Here is a 14949-nt window from a genome sequence, read left to right on the forward strand (position 1 = left end):
TTTTCTTGTTTGCACAACACAACCGAGCCCCGTTTCAAAGATATTTGCATATAGGTAATATTGTAATTAGATTTACTGTTGCATTATGGTTCAGTGGGAATACGTTGAATCAAAACCTACTGCCTGAAACTCACTCAGTGTTTTTATTGTATTTTTTCAGTTAAAAAAAATACAGAATACTTGTTGAGTGTGAACTATTCTATTACTTGCTCACATATTATCTGGGCCTACATCCTCCTTTCCAGTCTATGCAAAAATGCCACAGGGAAATTGCAAGTAATAAGCCTGTCCCATTCAGCTCTTTTATGAGAGACTACAAGCCTCATGAACCGTGATAACCCAAGCATTTGAAGTGATGTGATTGCACGATGTTAACAGGCTAAGCTCCAAAACCCAGTCACTATGAAGATAATGGAAATTTTACTGTTGACATCAACTAGATAACAAGAAGTCCTGTAGCACCTTATAAACTAACAGATACTTTAGAGCTTACACTTTCATGGGCAAAGACCCACTTCATCAGATGCATGAGTGTGAGGGGTTCTCAGTAAAGGGGAGGGCCAGATTTGACAAGATCTACTCAGTCAGGCTGGATGTGGCCCATTATCAGCAGTTAATGTGGAGTTGTGAACATCAAGAGAGGAGAAATCAAGTCAGTTCAGTCAGGGGGGATGTGGCCTATTATCAGTAGCTAATGTGGAGGTGTGAACATCAAGCGCAGAGAAAGTTTTTAGTAACAGAGAGCAAGCCATGCTAGTCTATACACTATCAAAACAAAAAGCAGTCAAGTAGCACTTTAAAGACTAGCAAAATGGTTTATTAGGTGAGCTTTCGTGGGACAGGCCCACTTCTTCAGACCATATCCAGACCAGAACAGTTTTTGTAATGGGCTCTGAAATTTCTCTTTGCAGGTTTTTTTTGTTTTGTTTTTTTTTGCAGGACTGCAACATTTATGTCTGTTACTCAGTGTCCAGGGAGACTGTAGCAATCCTACCACAACAACAAAAAAATTCAAAAATAAACTGCAAAGAGAAATTTCAGAGCTGTAATTCACATGCAAATTTGACTCCATCAACCAAGGATTGAACAGAGACTGGGAGTGGTTGGCCCATTACAAATACACTTGCTCTGCTTTTGATGTTCACACTTCCACATTAGTTACTGATAATGAGCCACATCACCTCTGACTGAACTGACTTGATTTCTCCTCTTTTGATGTTCACAACTCCACGTTAACTGCTGATAATAGCTATGTCTACACGTGAATGCTACATCAAAATAGCTTATTTCGATGTAGCGACATCAAAATAAGCTATTTTGATGAATAGCGTCTACACGTCCTCCAGGGCTGGTGCCGTCGACGTTCAACGTCGACGTTGGGCAGCACCACATCGAAGTAGGCGCTGCAGGGGAGCGTCTACATGCCCAAGCGGCACACATTGAAATAAGGGTGCCAGGAACAGCTGCAGACAGGGTCACAGGGCGGACTAGCACTTCCAGGGCAACAGCTAGCCGCTCCCTTAAAGGGCCCCTCCCAGACACACACAGCCTGCACAGCACACGGTCTGCAGAGCCATAAGCACGCACAGCTCGGCGAAGCAGTTATGGACCCCCAGCAGCAGCAACAGCAGCAGCAGCAGCCAGAGGTCCACACAGCCGCCCCTGCAGGAGCAGTGCTCGCCCTGCTCAATTCCATGAAGGAGGCAGCTGATCACCTTTTATTCGTGGAAGAGGAGCTGCCCCCAGGGGAGGAGGAAGCAACCCCAGACCCTGCTGTCCTCTGCCCCTCCCCCCCCCCCGCTGCACACGCCGCCGGCTGTGGAGCTACCCCACGAGCACCGACTGGTGGGAGCGGCTGGTGCTCGGTGAGTGGGATGATGACCGCTGGCTCTAGAACTTTTGTATGAGCCGGCAGACATTCCTGGAGCTCTGCCAGTGGCTCACCCCCGTACTCAGGCACCAGGACACCGCCATGCGGCGTGCCCTCAGCGTGGAGAAATGGGTCGGCATCGCTGTCTGGAAGCTGGCCACTCCAGATAGCTACCGATCCGTGGGGCAGCAGTTTGGCGTTGGCAAGGCCCCATCGAGGCTGTCCTCATGGAGGTAAGAGGACCCACGGGGAGGGGTGGCAGCCCTGGGGGTGGAGGGGAGCCCTGGTGGGGGAGGGCAGCCCTGGGGGGGAAGGGCTGCCCTGTGGGGGGGAGGGCCAGACACACCCTGCACACCCCTCATTGGTGCTGTCCCATGTCCTTCCCCTGCAGGTCGTCCGCGCCATCAACACCCTGCTCCTCCACAGGCTCGTGCGGCTTGGGGACCCGGATGCTACCATCGCGGGGTTTGCCACCCTGGGCTTCCCAAATTGCTTCGGGGCTCTGGATGAGACCCATATCCCCATCCGAGCTCCAGAGCACAGCGGAGGACGCTTCCTGAACAGGAAGGGCTACCATTCGGTGGTCCTCCAGGCCTTGGTGGACAGCCGGGGCCGCTTCCTGGACATTTATGTTGGCTGGCCTGGCAGCACCCACGACACCCGAGTATTCAGGAATTTGGGCCTGTGCCGCTGGCTGGAGGCGGGGACCTACATCCTCCAGCGGGAGATCTCTGTGGGGAACACCACCATGCCCCTCTGCGTCGTCGCAAACGTGGCATACCCCCTCCGGCCCTGGCTCATGGACCCTTACACAGGCCATCTCTCAGCCAGCCAGGAGTGCTTCAACACGCGCCTGAACCATGCGCGCCAGGTGGTTGAGCGCACTTTTGGCCACCTCAAAGGGCGCTGGAGGTGTCTCCTCACCCGCCTTGATGCGAGCCCCACCAATATCCCCCAGATTGTGGGCGCGTGCAGTGCACTCCACAACCTGGTGGAGAGCAAGAGGGAGGCATTCTTTCAGGGCTGGGCTGTGGAGGCTGGCAGGGTTGACGTGCAGCCACCCACTGCCTCCAGTCGCCAGGTGGACCCCGAGGGGACCCGGGTCTGGGAGGTCCTGCGGGCCCATTTTGACCAGGCCATGGGGTGAACGCTGGCAGGCCCCCCACTGTACCCCCCCATCCTCCACAACACTCCCTGCCCCTACGCCCACACCACAGAGCACCCAAAAGCACACACTCCCAACTTTTCTTGCAAATAAAAATAGACCTGTTCTTGAAACCACAAAACGGTGAATTCTCTTATTATTACTACAAATATATATATATGATAAACAGTGGAACACAAGGAAGGGGAGAACTATTTACATGGGGGGGCAGGTATCATAAAAGAACAGGGGTCTAATACAAACTATATACACAATAATGGGGATATGTACTGTCCAGCGCTCGGAGTTGGTGGGCGCGACCCTCACCTCGGCCTCAGCCCTGGCCGAGGCTGGCTGGGGGCTGGGCGAACCAGCAGATACGGCTGGCGGGTGTCAGCAGGCCCCAGGTCCCCCACGGCGGAAGGCCCCGCGGTGGTGGACGGCGGTGGGACAGCGGGTGGAGCGGGCAGGGTGGGCAGAGCGGCGAGCGGTGTGGCATGGGGGGCCAGGTAGTCTGCTATGCACTCAAAAGTGCGCATAAAGGCCCCCCATGCCTCCTGGCGCCACTCGTCCACCCGCAGCCGCTGGTCTGACACCTCCAGCTGCCCCCAGAGGGTCGCGAGCAGCTGGGGGTCCGTTGACATACTGTGGTGGTGGTGGCTCCACCGTCGGCCCTGCCCTGGGGCTGGTCAGTGCTCCACCGAGGGGCTGGCCTGCAGCGATGGCCCTGGTGGGCTGTTCAGGACCACTGACACCTCGCCGGCACTCTCCAGGCCCGCCAATGGTGCAGCTGCGGAACACTGGGGGGGAAGAAGAGTGGAGACAGCTGTTAGTGTATGGCCCCCGAGCTGTGGCCCTTGTCCCCCCACCCCTCTGCTGCTGGTTCCCCATCCCCGTCCCTGGGAGATGCTGCTGCTGCTGATGGGTGTCGCGCTCCCTCCCCCCCGGGGGACCCTAGGTTCCACTCCCCCCATCCCCAGGGATGGGGCATGGCACTGTCGTGCTGGGGGGGCAGGGGCTGATGCACTCTTCTGAGGGACATGCCACTGCTGTCCTTGAGGCCATGGTCATCTGGGCATGTGGAGGACCCTGGTCATGTCTGTTGTCCCCACCCCTCAACCCCGGGGGTGTGCACCGGGGGTATACATACCTGACGGTCCGCTCCCATGGTCGGGGGACACCCTCTGGGCGGACGCCCTGCTGGAGCTCCAGGACGGCAGGAGTATTTGGAGCCCCCCGTCACTGGAGGAGGATCCCCCCTCCTCCTCCTCTGGTGTCCCAGGGGTGGGCCCCTGGGGCGCAGGGCTTGCCTCCAGGGTGGACTCTGCCTCTGGGGCCTGCTGGGGCTCGTCAGCCGAGATGTCAAGAGTGGCCAGCGGGGAGGAGGTGTACCGGGGGCCCAGGATGGACCTGAGCTCCCTGTAAAAGGGGCAAGTGGCGGGGGCAGCCCCAGATAGGCTGGCCGCATCCTGGGCCCGGGCGTAACCCTGCCGCAGCTCCTTAACCTTACTCCTGACGTGGTCAGGAGTGCGGGCAGGGTGACCCCGGGCGGCCAGGCCCTCGGCCAGCCGAGCGAACGCATCCACGTTCCGCCTCTTGCTCCCCATTACCTGGAGCACCTCCTCCTCGCTCCAGAGCCCCAGCAGGTCCCGGATCTCGGCCTCCATCAGGAGGGGCCCCGCTGCCCTTTCCCAGGCTGGCTGCCAGGCTGGGAGCCCTGGCTCCCCTTTGGGGGGGTGCCCTGGGGGGACTTGGGGGGCTGGCGAGCGGCCATCGCAGCGGGGGGCGGGGGTGGCCTGGGGCTGTACAGATGCGTGCAGGCTGGCCACGTGGCAATGCTGCCGCCTGCACGCTCTCTCAGCTTCCTGCACAGGAAGGCAGGGGGCGGGGAGCTTTAAGGGGCCGCTGCATGCGGTGATCATAGAGCTCAGGGGCTGGAGAGAGCGTCTCTCAACCCCTCAGCTGATGGCCGCCATGGCGGACCCCGCTCTTTCAACGTTGTGGGACACGGATTGGCTACACGTGCCCTACTTCGACGTTCAGGTGATGGGGATAGCGACTTCGATGTCTCGCCGCCTTACGTCGATTTCAACTTCGAAATAGCCGGCACGTGTAGACGCAGCTAATGAGCCTCATCCACCCTTACTGAAAAGACCTTGTCATCTCTGGCCCTCCCCTTTATTGAGATTCCCTCTTTAAATCCCACTCTGAATTCCCCCTCCCCTGGGCCAAGCTTATGTATCTGATAAAGGGGATCTTTGCCCATGAAAGCTTATGCTCCAAAGTGTCTCTTAGTCCATAAGGTGTTACAGGGCTTCTTGCTGTTTTTGAAGATACAGACTAACTCAGCTACCTCCCTGATACTTATCAACAAGATAAGGATTCCCAGATGAAGCATTAGACAGCGCTGGGAAATGCATTATATCCTCAGTTCAGGAAGGTTTTGTGTCTGTAGCAAATTGTAACTTCACATGGGTAGCTGCAATAGGCATGTGAAAAATTTGAAAGCCATGTGCTAAACTGCATTATTCATGCCTTTTTGTCTGCCTCACTAGTTCTCTGCTTACTAATCCCGCCACCCCCTTGGGACATATTTATAATTCCAAATCTCTAGACAACATCAAACAGCCCCTTTTTAAAACCAGTTCAGTTAGTGGGGGAAATGTTTCCGCCCTTTCTTTAATTATTACAATGGTTTAAGGTGGAAGATGGGCACCAGGGCGAGATCCTTGGCTCTTGTAAATTGTCACAGCAATTTCCTCCAGCTGATCTGCCCCAGAAGATGAAATCCTAGTTCCATTGCAATTAGTGGCAAAACTCTCATTGATTTTAACCAGGCCAGGATTTCATCCTAGTTTGATGCAGGTGTAAAGTTAGATATACTGTAATCTTGCCGGGCTATGCATTAGGGCGGGGTTCCCCAAACTTTATATAGTTGGGCCCTGGTTTTTCTCAGTACTTTTTTTGTGGCCCAAAGATATAAACACATATTAAAAAACAGAATGAAAAATGAATAAATTTTCACAGTTTATTATTTATTCACAATAATAGTACATAGTGATAATTTGTATATTTTCTAAGAGTCAGAATTTTTTTTCCCAAGGACTGGTACTGGGTCGCAGACCACACTTTGGGAAATGCTGCATTAGGGCATTGTGCCAGTAGAAAGGGGATATTGTAAAGTTTTCCGACGGATATTAACATTACGTGCATCTCTAGTGCTGTTCGCATAGAGGATTTCTCTTTGCACATTCTTAGAGATTTTTATCAAATGTATTCATTATTACTTTCCTCTTGACTTGCAATACTAAAGGAACTTGGTATTAAAAGCAGAGGGAAGTGAAATATCATTTCTGTGCAGTATTTAAAATCTCTCTGAAACTTTTCAAAAGTTGCTGTGTTTTTTGTAATACATCTGCATCTGTGTTTCAGCAGAGCCCCATACACAGTGGTTCCCTGACTCTAAACAAGGTTTTAGGGCACTACTGTAACATAAATAATGATGGCCCTCATTTGATAATAGAATACATAACTGCATGATGTAAAGATTTCAGGACCTTTAATTTTGGATGGTTAGCCTGTAACTCCTGAGTAAAATGGTTATCCCAAAATCATGTCAATAAGGTCTTCAGAGTACACCGTAGCATGCCTGCATATTTATGCATCTGACAGACCCAGAGCAGTGGCCTTTAAAAATTACATTTGCCAGCTGACAGCCACCCTCAAATCATAGATGCCCCCCGAAATTTTTCCTTAGACTTAGAACAAGAAATAAGTATGATAATTCTATGGCATCTGTTGGCAAACATGGAACAAGTTTGTGTTGACCTCTGTATATACTCTGCCAGTGTATTCAGTTGGGGTGTGACTGAAAGTACCATAGTTCTTGTCTGTCAATGAAACTCCCTAACACTAAAAAACTTATTAGGTCCAGATTCTGCTACTGTCACAGATACTCAGTAGTACTTTACTCTGCAGATAGCTCTATTGCTTTCAATAGGATTGCTTGGTGAATAAAGTACTACTGCAAATTAATAAGGAGGGCTACATCTGGCCCTCAGTGTTTATATGGATCACCGGTATTTGTTCCATTATAGCTGTGGACCAGACAGCATCCTAGGTGGGGTGCAAATATTCCACTTTGTGCTCCCCTAAATGCAGAGCAAAGCATGGGAGGTGCTGGCACAAGTGGATTAGAGCACATCCCTTTGGTTGATGACACATACATCACCTTTTTTACTCAATTTTTATTGCCCATGAGGGAGACACTTTGTATGTGTGTGAGAGAGAGAAAGAGACAGAGAGAGTGGAACTGCATCATATTCATCTAGGGACTGCTCATCTTTTCCCAGAGAAATATGGATTATTGCACTCAGATTCTCTCCTTGTCCCATGACAGCTGACATTGTTGCTCCTGTCATGATTAGGTGGAATATTGAGGCACCAGTGATTCTAAACCAGTTAATTAATCTCAGCAGCAACAAAGCAGTATGATTTTTCTCTTCAAACTGAGCAAAATTACTGTAGTCACCCGCTGAGAGGAGGTGAAATAATTGTCCCTGAGTAATCAAGAGTTATGGTGCTCAACTATCAGGCACTTGTCTCCCTCTGCTTCCAGCAGAGCTCTCGTACTATGTATGACTTAATTTTGAAGAGAGCAAAACACTTCAGCCTCAGAAGTGATCTTGTTCTTATATAGAACCAGGCACTCTTTCAGGCCTCCACCCCATATGAGAATATCCATAATAGCTTCACCACACAGATCCCAAGTTTAAATTAACTCGTCAAGTCCTGGGAACATCTAATATCCATCTCAGGAGAGGATATTTTTGGGTGCTAGGGAGTGTGATCCAAAAACACTGAAATCACTTTTTCTTCTGTTAATAAAATATCAAATTTTATGATATAAGGCTTCTGACAGTCATCTGTAGGGCTCAGGAAGGACGTATATATATTTTTTTTTCTTCTCTCTGTCAGGGGCTTGGCTGGCTGAATCTTGCTCACATGTTCAGGGTCCAACTGATTACCATATGTGGGGTTGGGACATTATTGCTCCAGGTCAAATTCGCAGGAACAGTGGTGTGTATTTGGGTGTGTGTTCTTTTCCCCTTCCTCTGCAGCATGGGAAATGAATCACTTGCAGAATTCTCTGGGTATATATATTATGGGTATATACATACATACATACATATATATATATATATACATGCACACTCTGGGTATATATATTTTATATATAATCAAAAATTTTTTGTTGCTACTAGGGCCTCAGACATTTTTGCACCTTGGTCCTCCCTGTCCTCTGCCTGTGATCTGCAACCATTTCATAGGAGCCCTTAGCTGCAGCTGCTGCTGCTGCTACTTCAGCAGAGGTCGCAGCCTCTGGGACCCTTTGAACTGTCGTAGCTGCACACCTCTGCCACACTACATGGCTGTGAGGGAAGCAGGGGCCAGTTCCATGATCCAAGAGGTGCTAAGGGCTGACTGCCCTAGACACCACCCCTTCCACCTTTGTCCCCACCCCTTCCTTGTCATGGAGCTGGGTCCCCTCCCATCTTGCCCTGGGGTGTGTGGTGGCTGTCTGCCCTGTAGATCTCCAGAGTTCTATCATACTCATTGATAGGCCTGGTGTGGGGATGGCTGGGTTAAGTTTATTGGCCTGGGATTTACAGGGGGTCAGATTAGACATCCCAGTGTTTCCTTCTGGCTTGAAATTCTGTCTCGAAAGACTCTAATGACTTCACCGGGCTTTGGAATCAGCCCTTACTGCAGACATCTTAACTCCTGTGTATCAAAAATAAGATGAAGACACAGATTTGTCTGGTAGTTTTTATGGAAACATGTAATTGATTTCCCTTTTTAAAAAATTGATGGTATTTCCTTTTATGTGGCTAAATAAAAGGGATTATCAAAACACACGGGAGACGAAATCTAGCCCTATTGAAGTCAACAGTAAGATCCCCATCAGCTTCAGTATGGGGCAGGATTTCAGCCATATGTCTTAAGGTATTTTGGCTTTCTGTGTTCTAAAGTTTCTTTTCTAATTGTATAGTGTCAGAGAGCAATTTACTGTTCAGGGCTATTTGATCCTTGGTCTTTCTAGTGGGACTGCAAACGAGGTTGCCACTTACAGTTATATTTTGTTATGGTGGCTACTTTTCCACTGGTAGGGTAAAGCCACGCTTGTGTTCTTCTGTGCCACTAAACCATCATCAGAAGGTAGCTGCTTAAAACAGTTTCTGTCCATGCTGTGAATCTGAACCAGGGGACGCTATATTCCATTAGCAGTGTGGTGTCTCCTAATCAATAAAAGTTGCCTAACGTGTTCAAATCAAAGAGGAATATCCTGCCTGCCGCAGTGGGGAGTACCAGATAAATCAGAGAAGCCCTGCGATAGACAGCTGTTAATTAATCTGACCACAGGGAGAATTTCTTCCTTACCCCTAATAATCAGAGGTTGTTTTATGCCCTAACATAGTGGAGTTTTATACATTGGGAATACAGCAGACAATAATGCTTTAAGTTTTCACATTCAATCAGATGTCTTGTTGTGGTTCATTTAATGAATTGTTACACTGGATGGAGTTACTCACTTCATGGAATTAAATTCTACATCTGGTCTCAAGGTTAAACACTATTCTTACACTTTCCAAAATCTGTTCTTTTAGAAACTTCACAGAAATCACTTGCGTCATCAGTCATGGAAAAGTACAATTGAAATGAGCTACAAAAAATATCTACTATAGTTAATTCCCTGAAAAGTGCTACATAAACGTTATATTAAACAATATGCCATAACTGGGAGCTACATGCACTGGTTGGGACATGCCAGCATAGCGAGAGAGAGAGAGAGAGAAAGAGTTCACTGTCTGTGTGAAAGCACACAGATAGCATATGGTGAGGTAGTCAGGGAAGTTTCTCCTTCTTTCCCCTGTCCTCCATCTGTTCCCTGACTATACACATCCAGTAATTTCATGGCGTCTTCTCTTTTATATCTTTTCTGTGAATTCTGTTTTAATTTGCTAAGACATACCATGAGTCCCCTATTTTGGGATCTTGATGTGGGTTCTCCCCACATCTCTAAGAATCCCTGTTCTTTAAGAATTCCACAAATAAATCAGTAGCAAAATCTGGAAACATTACGATGGTGAGGTAATTCAGTGTAACCCTAATCATAAAAGCCCCTACAAAACACCACATGAAAGTAGACACCTACTGTACTGTATGTGTTTAGTGGAACGGACTTATTATTTTAAACTTCTGTAGATTTCATTGAATGATTGCATGGAATGCTGTTACAGTTTGCAATGCGACATGATCTAAAACATTGCATTTTTAACCCAAGGGGACCAGCAGGTTTATTCTGTTTGCATGTGCTTTCCCCTAGACTCTGGCTGCCCTAACAAGAAATTCAATAAATCTGCTTCCAAACCATCTTGCACAAGCTTTGCATGTCCAGTCGGGGCCCGAGGAAATTAACAAGCGAATAGAGCACACCATCGACTTACGGAGTGGCGATAAATTGAGAAGAGAGCATATCAAGCCTTTCTCACTGATGTTTAAAGACTCCAGCCTGGAGCATAAGGTAGCTGGGTCTTGATAGCTGCTTTTTTCCAATTCAAATTGTCTTAAATGTCCACTGAACTAGAAACAGCTCTAGGTTCTAGCATTATTTTGTTTGGTTTCTTAGAAGACGTGATTGATCTGAAGACCACTGACCATTAATGGACACACTGCTCATTATACTCCTGAATGAGTCAGTTCCAAAGCCATGAAATTCCCTACTAGTGAGCAAATGCTATGTTGGTAGAAAAGTGAAAGACTTTTACCAGACTTTTAGTTTGATGACCAGTCAAAGCAGAGCTTGCTCTTAAAAACTGAGCTGCTGTGGCAAAAACTGGGAGTGAATGTCAATACAATGATGCTTCTTTTTTAAAAAATCAGATAGATGATATAGAGATATATTCCCCTTTATAGGTAATACAGTTCCAGCCTAAATCCCACCCCCCCTCTCCTGCCCCAGCATAAGTTTTGGGACCAGTTCTATTCAATATCTTCACAAACGTGAGAAATGACTATGTAGGAAGGAGTACTTCTGAAAGAGATCTAGGGTCATAGTGGACGATAAGCTAAATATGAGTTAACTGTATGACACTGTTGCCAAAAAAAAAAAAGCAAATATTCTGGGTTGTATTAGCAAGATAGGCCTCAACTGGAGTGTTGTGTCCAGTTCTGGGTGGCACATTTCAGGAAAGATGTACAGAAATTGGAGAAGGTGCAGAGAAGAGCAACAAAATGATTACGGGTCTAGCAAACATGGCCTATGAGGGAAGACTGGAAGAATTAGGTTTCTTCAGTCTGCAGGGGGTGTGGGGAGGAGAAGACTGAGAGGGGACATGAAAATGGCTTTCAAACATCTAAAAGGTTGTTAGAAGGAGGAGGGAGAAAAATATTCTCCTTAACTCCTGAAGATAGGACAAGACACAATGGGCTTAAACTGCAGCAAGGAAGGTTTAGGGTGGGCATTAGGAAAATCTTTCTAACTGTCAGGGTGATGAACCACGGGAACAAATCGACTAGGGAGTTTGTGGAGTCTCCATCATTGGAAGCTTTTATAAGCAAGTTAGACAACCACCTGTTAGGGATGATCTACGTCCTGCCGTGAGCACAGGAAACTGGACTTTATGACCTCTCACGGTTCCTACCAGTTCTAGTATTCTTTGATTCTAAGAGTCTATGAAATCCCAGTCAGCTACTCCTTTTTGTTTTGAGTCAAAACCATCCTGTCAAATCTTTGGTTTAATCCCCAAATCAATGTATAAATATTGTTCTCTCATGTCACTGTTCCTCCTGAGTATGATCCCACCCATCACTTATCTCTGTCCACATTGAAAAGCAGATATATTTTTCTGTTTGGGGCAGGCAGGGGGACAGGACAGAAAAGTGAGGTCTTCCAGGGTCTGGCTAGACAACAGCCATGTTTCAAAATAAGCTATTCCAAAATAGCTTATTTTGAAATAACACTGCTACATACAAAAATGCATTTCAAAATGTCTGTTAGCTATTTCAAAATACGTCTGCTACACACAAAAAGCCTACTTTGAAATAGAGTCATTGGATGCATTATGGCTTATTTTGGGAGAGAAGAGGTAGGCTTGTTTTGAAATAACGAACGTATTTCAAAAACATATTTCAACTTGTTTCGAGATAGCTTATTTCAAACTAGGTGCTATTTCTCATGAAATGAGGCTTACTAATTTCAAAATAAGTCAACTGCTATTTTGAATTTTTTTTCAAAATAGCAGTCACATCTCCTAAATGCTAGGTTAGTTATTTTGAAATAACAGCTGATATTTCAAAATAACTGTGCTGTGTAGACCTACCCTCAGTGTATCTTGCAAGCTAATTGCATTGATTCTTTTCACTGATTTTAAATGGCTTCATCAACCCAGAGGATAACAAAGTGCTCAGTGCCAGCTGTAAAAGTCTTCTAGCCAGGTGCATGCATAAATAGAGAAGTGGGAGGAAGAGAAAGAGCGTGGAAATGGTATGCTTGCAGAGTTTTGTTGTCCATCAGTGCTTTAACATCTGTTGAGCAACAGCTCAAGGTGTGTTTGTTCAACTCTTGTGGGCAGCTCCTCAACTGGTGTAAATTGCCATAGCTCCATTGACTTCCATAGAATTATACTAATTGACACCAACTAGGGATCTGTCCCATAGACCTCTAGTAGCAGTTTGAATCTAATCCCACATTCATGGCTCAGGCCATACCCAGATTACAGACCTTGCTCTCATTAAGAAGGAATTTTTGAACTCCTTGCTGTCACCGAATAATATGTCACTCTGCAGAAGATCCCACTGAAGAAAAGAGGATTATTCAAGGAGTAAGTTATTACTCCATACAATTAAAACCTCTATCAGGCCCAAAATAAATGGGGATTTACCAGAATAGAGTCCTGTGTTAGGGGCATTATTTTGTTAAACTTGCCTGACAATTCAGACTCCACAATTAGCAATGACAGGCAAATTCCAGATGGAAAATGTGGAATCTAATTTAAATACAGTTTAAGCAAAGTGAGAAAAAAAACCACTGTAACATCTCAGAGGTCAAATTTCAAATTGTAACAGAGTGTTAAATTATATCTAAATGACAGAAAGGCATCTGTTAAAAAGTCAGAATCTGTTAACGTTTATGACACCTGTTGCTCTCTGAATGATATCTCAGGCAGCACATTGTCAGAATGGTTGGTAAATAGTGACTTCTTAATGATAACAATTGTATACCAGCATTTCTAGTCCCACACAGCAGCAGCAGGTATAGAATATGAAAAAATGAAGAGCTTCCTTAGAAAATGAACTGGGGTAGTTTCAGCTTTCTAAAACTCAAAGTTTAACCTGATAAAACAAGAGTAAAACAATTAGAGTCAAATTATAGTGTATAAACAATCTAGAAAATAACTAGGTGCTGCCTTTCTAGAAAGGCTAGCTATTCTCTCCGGATATTATCTTGCATACCATCACTAACATCACCAATGATATCAAAACAAAAAGCAGTCAAGTAGCACTTTAAAGACTAGCAAAATGGTTTATTAGGTGAGCTTTCGTGGGACAGACCCACTTCTTCAGACCGTAGCCAGACCAGAACAGACTCAATATTTAAGGCCTTAAATATTGAGTCTGTTCTGGTCTGGCTACGGTCTGAAGAAGTGGGTCTGTCCCACGAACGCTCACCTAATAAACCATTTTGCTAGTCTTTAAAGTGCTACTTGACTGCTTTTTGTTTTGATAGTGTATAGACTAGCACGGCTTCCTCTTTGTTCTTAATCACCAATGATGTTACTCTTTCAATCATTGCACAGACAAAAGTGGGGGAAGAAACATATCTTGTATTTCACTATAAGAGAGGTCCATTGTACGTGTTTTACCTCTCGAATCTGGTGCTCTCTCGTCTGGCAACATATGTTGTCTGGCAGGACCACCAATTTTGCCAGATAAGAGTAGCAGGCAGTTGTAGGAGCCCCAGGAGGGCTGGGAGCCAGAGCCCCTGGCTGCCCCAAGGCCCCAGGGTGGGAGGCTGCTGTGGGTCCAGGCGCCAGAGCCCTGCTTCCCGCACAGCAGTAGGGGCTGGGACCTGGAGCCTTTGCTTGCCCCACAGGGCTGGGACCTGAAGTCCCCACTTGCCCCTCAGCAGTGGTGGCAAGACGCTGCCATGGGGTTGGGAGCCAGAGCCCCTGCCTGTCCCACAGAAGCAGGGGCTGTGGGGCTGCTGCAGGGCCAGGACCCAAAGCCCTCACCTGCCCTGTGGGACTGGGACTTGGATCCCCCTGTTTGCCTTGCTGCAGTAAGGGCTGGGAGGCTTCTACATGTCCAGGACCCAGAGCCCCCACCTGCCCCACCACAGGGCAGGTGGGGTGTGGCAGGGACAGGGTTGACTGAGGCCCTGTGGCAGCCCCTGGATATGGCAAATTCTCTTGTCAGGTCCCAAGCATGCTGAACTAGGGAGGTCCAACCTCAGTAATTAATTGTTTTCTAGATTGTCCATATTCTATAATATAACAGCCATTGTTTTCCTCCAGTTTAAATTTGAGTGTCACATGACTTTTTCAAAATATTTTCTCCCTGCTTTCGTTGTTCCAGTCCTTGTCTTTCGCTCCAGAATCAGAGATTTGTCCTGCTTCTCTGCGGTCCACCATGACCATCTATCTCAGCCCCGCTAACTGTCCTCCACAATGCTTCTTAGTAAGTGAACTGGCACAGGTTTATTGGCCTGCCCCTCTCAACCTGCAGTTTCCCTATGCCTGATTGATTTATTTTGCTCCCTGTGGCTTCCACTACAGGGCAGTGGCTGCTGCAAGACAAGAGAGACTCAGAGATAAAATATGTCCAAAATCTTTCCAGTTTCTCCTTTTCTGTCTCCTTTTCTGAGTCCTTGTGT

The 14949-nt window shown here is 47.2% G+C and overlaps 1 protein-coding gene across 1 annotated transcript in view; it reads left to right on the forward strand.

Annotated features, from left to right (window-relative positions):
• ADCY8 (adenylate cyclase 8) overlaps positions 1 to 14949 on the forward strand; it is a 218256-nt gene that overhangs the window by 139705 nt on the left and 63602 nt on the right. The window contains exon 8 of the mRNA XM_074985614.1: positions 10402 to 10599. Coding sequence (XP_074841715.1) covers positions 10402 to 10599 — 198 coding nt within the window. The remainder of the gene's footprint in view (positions 1 to 10401; positions 10600 to 14949) is intronic.

Source organism: Carettochelys insculpta, chromosome 2, assembly GCF_033958435.1.
Source record: "Carettochelys insculpta isolate YL-2023 chromosome 2, ASM3395843v1, whole genome shotgun sequence".
Lineage (NCBI taxonomy): Eukaryota > Metazoa > Chordata > Testudines > Carettochelyidae > Carettochelys > Carettochelys insculpta.